Source organism: Manduca sexta, unplaced genomic scaffold (genome assembly GCF_014839805.1).
Source record: "Manduca sexta isolate Smith_Timp_Sample1 unplaced genomic scaffold, JHU_Msex_v1.0 HiC_scaffold_789, whole genome shotgun sequence".
Lineage (NCBI taxonomy): Eukaryota > Metazoa > Arthropoda > Insecta > Lepidoptera > Sphingidae > Manduca > Manduca sexta.
The window spans coordinates 1-7,265 of NW_023595615.1; the positions used below are offsets into that span (position 1 = coordinate 1).

A 7,265-nucleotide genomic window follows, 5' to 3' on the forward strand; every position below is an offset into this window, starting at 1 on the left:
CAATTCAAAACTCAAATCTTAAGTCTCTGTTTCATTTCCCCTAACCGGGAACATCCACAGGACTTCTATAGAATTTTGGTAGTTTCCGACGAAAAAAGAGGGGTGTTATAACTTTAATGTGTTTATCTGTATGTCACACAGACATACAGATACACATCTGTATGTATCTCCGAAACGAAAGGAGCGATTTTGATACCGTTTTTTTTTCATATCGGATAACTCGTAGGTAGGTGCATGGTAATAATTTATCAACGATTTTATAATAAGTATAAGCACAACTTTATAACGAAATGCGGGATACTAAAACATTAAAACATAAAATAGTTATGGCATTTTATTTCATTGGTCTATTTACAATATAATTTAAACTTTGATTCAGTTTACCAACCATAGGCGGCACCGTGACCGCTGTAGGAAATGTGAGACACGGCGGGAGCGGCAGAGTACGCCACAGCTGATTTCAGGACGGGCGCGGCGGCGGCGTATGTGGCGTACGCAGGGGCAGCGTATGCCTTAGCTACCAGAGGAGCGGCAGCGTATGTCGAGTAGGCGGGTGCAGCGTAGCTCTTGGCGACGATGGGGCCAGCAGAGTAGGAAGAGATGATTGGGGCAGAGTAGCTCTTAGCGATGACAGGTCCAGCGGCGTAGGAAGAGATGACCGGTGCTGCGTAGCTCTTGGCGTAAACGGGACCAGCAGCGTAGGCAGCGACGGCCGGAGCAGCGTACGCGCCACCGTGGGCGGTGTGGGTGGAGTAAGAAGATACGGAGGTAACAGCAGGTGCGATGGCCTTAGCGACGACTGGTGCAGCGGCGTAGGTCGCGATGGCAGGAGCAGCGTAGCTCTTAGCCACAATGGGGGCAGAGTAGGCGGCGACGGCGGGAGCAGCGTAGGCCTTAGCCACAACGGGAGCGGAGTAGGCGGCGAACGCGGGAGATCCGTGAGCGGTGTGAGTAGAGTAGGACGATACGGAGGACACGGCGGGAGCGATGGTCTTGGCTACGACTGGGGCAGCAGCATAGGTCGCCACGGCGGGAGCAGCGTAAGATGCTACGGCAGGAGCGGCGTAATGAGCTACGGCGGGAGCGGCGTAGGTAGCCACAACCAGGGCGGCGATGGCGTGGCTGCTGTACGCCAAGTGAGCACCTCCCAACAGGCCACCCGCTTGGGCGATACCCACAGCGCACAAAGCGACGATCAGCTGCAAATATATAACAAATAAAATAAGTTCATAGGACTTGAAAAAATAATATGAATTGAAGAATTTGAAGGATTTGAATTGAATCTCTAATTATTCAACACGAGATTTATCATTTCTACAAAGTTTTTCATTACTCTTAGATAAAATTATCCATTCGAAACCAAGTTATTGCGAGAGCGTTCGCTGTTTTAGTACAATAATAAACACCATAACACACCTTGGCGTACATGTTTATGCTGTTGATGTTGGCAACTGAATAATTTCGACAAGGAGTGCCCCCGTTTTTATACTACTAGACCGCGTCCACATTGTCCAATTCACTTTCATTGTCAAGGCGAGCGAGCGTACTGAGCAAGTAACATAGCCTACGGGTACATGAGCCTCTGACTCAGAGATAGCCTTTCGATTTCATTTGTTATGTTTCTACTCACAGAAGCACAGGGCGGGCGCTGTAGCCTTGGAATGAATCTGTACAATGCGTCCTCGTTTAAAATCAAATGCTCTCGCATGAATTTCACACGGTTTAAAGACATAAATATTTGATTGATTCAAAAGGCAATCTTGCCTTTGCAAGTATTTACAAGGTAAGCTTGTATGATAAACCATAGATTAGTCATAAATCGTTCGAGTGTGAAAATGAAGGCGGCCTAGAATAGTTCCGTTTAGTGATGAATTACGGGATTGGATTTAATTAGCACTCACGGTAGCTTCCGTTTTGTATAGCGGAAGGGTCTGCAGACGTAAGCAATTATAACATTCTATAGACTTTTTAGCCATTTTGAAATTTCTTTACCAGTTTATTTTATATTCACCTGCTGACAGTAACCAAAGGAGGATTCGTTGTTATGAAATGTTGGGCTATACATATATAAATCATGAGGTATGTAGGTTTCCGATAAAACGCAGGATAATTGATAAACATTACACCTCTAACTGCAAAGTCACCGAGTTGTGTGCCTTGGGTTTGAATCTGCGAATATTCGTCACGGCAGACCGTTCTATTCCAGCTAAGCTAGCGTGCACTTCATAACTATAACTAATCTAGCATATGTAATGGATGGATGTAGGTCGCTCGAGCTGCATAGGCTGAGCTTGATGCATCATACAGTGAGATTAGCTAGGGCTCCGATGACGCCGATAGGACTCTACATAGCTACTCACATTTATAAAATCCACCTAACCTGCTTGTGAAAAAGTTTGCATTTTTAGAAGTTTGATTATATGTTAAAAATAAAAGCATATTCGACGCATTAGGGACTGCTGCGGGTTCTTCTGTGGTGCCGCTTACTAACTTCTATCTCCAACTGTGGGGAGAGGGGCTCAGAAGCACTGGCATACCGGAGCACGCCCGCGGCATTGAGCGTGAGTCCTAACCACGTAGCACGAAAATCCTGGAGGTCGTACAATATGCAAAGGGAAATGTACAGTATACTAACAGCGGGCAACCCCTAATTTATTTATTTATTTATTTAACGCATCGACCTCTTCCATTGGGGATGCCCAATGGTCCCCACTAATCACCATTTACGACAGACAAGGGATACCGTTGTGGAATTCTTCAAACGCTCTTAATTCATAGGGTGGAAGATGTCGATTGCTACCACCGATGACTCTTACATTTTTCTCAGCGAAGATGCCGGCGCGTTACTGATTTCTCTCGGCACCATTTCTCTATAGGAGGAAAACTTTGCAGAAGGCAATCACCGCACGCCAGAACCTCTGGCTATCGACCATGGATCCCACCACACCTGGCAGCAAAAAGTATTCTCCAATAATTGATAAGGGAGCACTCCTAATCCGAGGCTGGGCAAAACAATAACGAAAGTGGGGTCCTATCCTGTGGGCAGTTGTAACAATGGTGACACACTGCCAGCTCCTCGTTGCCAACTATCCTACACAGATACTGACCGAAGCAACCATGTCAAGTGAGTAACTGCGTTTGGCTGCAAGAGTCTAATAAGTTTAAGATTTAAGAAGCAAGCGCAAATGGATATTTTTTGACAAAGAATTTTGAAAACGTCGAAACCATAACATTAAGCATTTTTATAAATAAACAATTCTTATTAATTAGTTCCTTTACCGGAACCCAGACGCGAAAGTAGCTAGTCACTACCAAATACACGAAAAATTAAATTCAATTTGCAATACAAAACGTTGGCATATCAAGGACAGATTCTATTTCCTTAATCATTTTAGGTATGATTCGACTGCAGTTATTCACATTTATAGTTACGTAGGTTGATAGAAAGGTAATTAAGAGCATAACTTACTCGCGTAAGCACCTACGCAAATTGCTTATTCTTAGATCACTGCTCTAATCGCGCAGAGCACAACGTTTAGAGGTCGACGTCCTAGTTTTTGCCCGAGTCTGGGTCCTTCTTAAAAGTGAACAGCATAGTAAGTGGTCTAACACAGCTCTTAGGTATAATGAAGCATCTTATTTGTAAAGAATCTAGTCAGAAGAATAGTTCTGACACTAACGCATCCAAGTAACAATACACAAACGTACTCTATCATATATTGTATATATTCCTTAACGAACAGTCCCCACATATTTATTTATCATTGAGGTACCAGTTAAATAACAAAGCCGTTATCAACTGAATCCAGTAAATCAGTTCCACGAATACCAAATCCAGTGACCGTAATAACCTTTAAAATTCATAAAAACCAACCTCGATAAACCAATATATTTTTATTAAATTGCAGTTCTGTACGCCTTAATAAGACATTTATTTCACTAGTCAATACAGAGGTGTCGCCTGCGAAGAGTTAATAAAGAAGAATAATTTCAGTAAGAATTTCCATTAGCATATTATACCTATAAGTACATCAGTTGTTTCTTAAAATAAGAAAGAAATATCTATGACCTTAATAAATGTTAATCAGTGTTTTAACTAACTTGGAAACGTCCAATGTTTCGAATGAGGGAGACAACGCCCTGACAGAATCCGCTGAATATTGGTTACAGTCAAAATTATCATCATTTGGACGTAAACCAATCTGGCTTAGAAGTAACCGGGTCTTAAAAAAACATAACTTGACAAACTGATCTACATTTACTACGGTTTTTAGTATATTTATTTATTATGGAGAATTAATATAAACTAGTGGGCACTGAAAAACAATAACAACAAATAAAATATCTGGTAAGTATATGCAGTATTGTAAAAGAACGAGTACAGCTTTGTAAGGACCACGCCAACTTTGCGATGAAATATTTATTACGTTAAAATAGATCGTTGTACACCTGAACTGAGACTAACACGTGACCAATGTAAACGTGCAAATCACGCGAGTAACAGCAACAATAGAAGGTCTGTTTGCAGTCTATATTGTTTGACCTTATGGACGCCCAAACAAGTCGTATTGTCTGTACGTCAGGCCGGTGTAAGTTATTTACTCGTGTTCTAATTTGAGCTCGATTCCCAGCTTCGATACGATGATTACCTAACTCTCGATAGACGACACAATAATTCGGCCTGTTGAAACTAGATATACAGAGGTGATCCCGGAACGCGACACATTTACGTGGGCCACTATGGCGCGTTTTAGCATCTTGTGTACTGTGGTCGCTATCCGGGCGGATACAAAATATATAGCACCACTAGCAATTCTTATGACTTAGATAACAACTTATAGGGAATTCAAACATGAACCTGTAAATATTAAATATGTGGTTAAGAATGTCAGCCGGAATATAGGTGAACATCTCATGATAATAATAATAATAATATCAGCCCTGTATTATATACTTGCCCACTGCTGAGCACGGGCCTCCTCTACTACTGAGAGGGATTAGGCCTTAGTCCACCGCGCTGGCCTAGTGCGGATTGGTAGACTTCACACACCTTCGAAATTCCTATAGAGAACTTCTCAGATGTGCAGGTTTCCTCACGATGTTTTCCTTCACCGTTAAAGCGAACGATAAAGTCACACAGAATACACACATGATTTTAGAAAAGTCAGAGGTGTGTGCCCTTGGGATTTGAACCTGTGGACATTGGTCTTGGCAGTCCGTTCCACACCCAACTAGGCTATCGTCGCGTCATGATAATATCATCCCCTAATATGCAGATGCATGTTAATCACTATCTAACACAACTACAGTTGCGAACACATCCGTAAACCTAACTTAGGAAAAACAGCCGTCTAAACTTCTGACGTTTAGTAACGTTACCGGACAAAATGTCCTTATATTGCAATTATAAACAACGTCCCATACATAAAGAAATCATATCATTTACAATCTACATTAAGAAATCTTGCTAAGCATAATTATGCCTCTTCGAACAACTCCAAAGCCTAAACTTGTTTACAAAACATGAGAACGGTACATAAACAAACTGCTCTAATACGTTCGACAATTTATTACACCACCAAACATGTATTGGTGAAAGATGTCGCTTAAAAGTCGAGGCGAACCACGACAGTTCCTCGCTACCTTTGGGCGAGGAGTTACGAAGGCCAAAGTTGCCGGACGTAATGACGTAATTGCAATCAATTTTATAATAAATGTCATATATAAAATTAAAATTACTTGAGAAGTACTTTTACAGGTGGTAATAAAATGTTAATGTAAACAAGTCGAATGTTTGGTGCCATGTGGTGTTGTTTTTATATTAAATAGTGTCCCGTCAGAGGTTGTCCTACCACGGACAGTATTTTATGTAAACTATTTTTTACTTTTGGGCCTCGATAACAGTACCACCTACCAGGTCCAAAATTATTCTATAATTCAAGCTAGGGGATTAAAATTTCATGTGTACCTCTTGAGGTACTGCATAGAGAAGTTTAAAAGGTACAGTAACTACTAAATAAAGTCGTATGTTTTCATAAATCAGGATACAGCGTCAACCCTTCGTCTCATTAAGACCCTCCACCGACCTAATGACCTTGAGAAAACATTTCATATATTTAAGGCACAAACATATGAAATGATTTCTCTGTTTGTTTGTAAATTAAATTGATGATCAACAATTTCAGTGCCATTTTCATTACGAAATGAATGAAACAAAATGCACATTATAAAAAAAATATATACAACTTATGAAACGTTATGTTTATTTTTTAGGTATCATAAAATAAGGACATTTAGCTTCTAAATATATGGTTAGCATGCCATGTAGTTAGGGGCACCGCCTTAATTGACGCTACAATGAAAAATCATGCCATGATGTACATAAAAAAATGTGTCAATAAGAACCCTCGATTGTCATATTTGGGACCTTGGATTAAAAGAAGCCCTCAAATGGTAACTACGCCTTCTACGTTCTCAGAATCAATAACAAGGAGCTCTACATAATTATACTGTATTACATTAAGTATGTATGACGTATTTTTACGGTACTTAGTCACCTTGATATTTCTCAACCTTTATGGATAAAATAAATTAAAAAATCACATTTAATTATTTTTATTTGTCTTTTAATTGACAATAATTCCACATAAATACATGACACGTTACATTTATAGTTGCTACTGGCATAAAATTGCATCAAAAACTAAATAGTTAACAAAATAACATCGTTACGTTTATATCCCTCTTAAAGGAGAATTGCAATAAAACAAATCGTCGTATCCTCTTAATTCGACTCAGATTTGACTTGCGCTATTTGGACTGTTTACATTATAATAATGACGGATAAATTCGGCAAATTTTACGTCGATTTGTTTCGAAATATATTAGTTTTAAATCTTATATGAAATGTAAACTTAGTTCTAGTTAGTGAACATTTAAAATGTTTTCATAAAATAGTTACAATTGTCAGCCACGCTCAATTCAAACGAATTTCTTTCAAGTTATACATAACAAAAAAATATACATTTTAATCGTTAAAAATAAACCTGTAGGACTCGAAGAAACTGTATGTAGCACCAAAAATAAATTATTAATCCAAAACGCTAATAAGTATACCGTAACATCCTCCTAAAATTTTATATTCTGCCAATATTTTGTGCCTAATATTACTTTACTATGATTATACCAATAGTCATACAACCGACTTATAGACAATATTTGCAACATCATCTATTAAGCTCGATAAAAATTTTGTTATCCAATCA

The 7,265-nt window shown here is 39.5% G+C and overlaps 1 protein-coding gene across 1 annotated transcript; it reads right to left on the minus strand.

Annotated features, from left to right (window-relative positions):
- Positions 1 to 333: 333 nt before the first annotated feature.
- On the minus strand, positions 334 to 1,518 carry LOC115441975 (cuticle protein 16.5). Its single transcript, XM_037447253.1, has 2 exons — positions 1,417 to 1,518; positions 334 to 1,199 (listed from the first exon to the last, which is right to left on the minus strand). Exons 1-2 carry the CDS (start codon positions 1,426 to 1,428, stop codon positions 381 to 383), a joined length of 831 nt encoding a protein of 276 aa, XP_037303150.1. The 5' UTR covers positions 1,429 to 1,518; the 3' UTR covers positions 334 to 380.
- Positions 1,519 to 7,265: the final 5,747 nt, after the last annotated feature.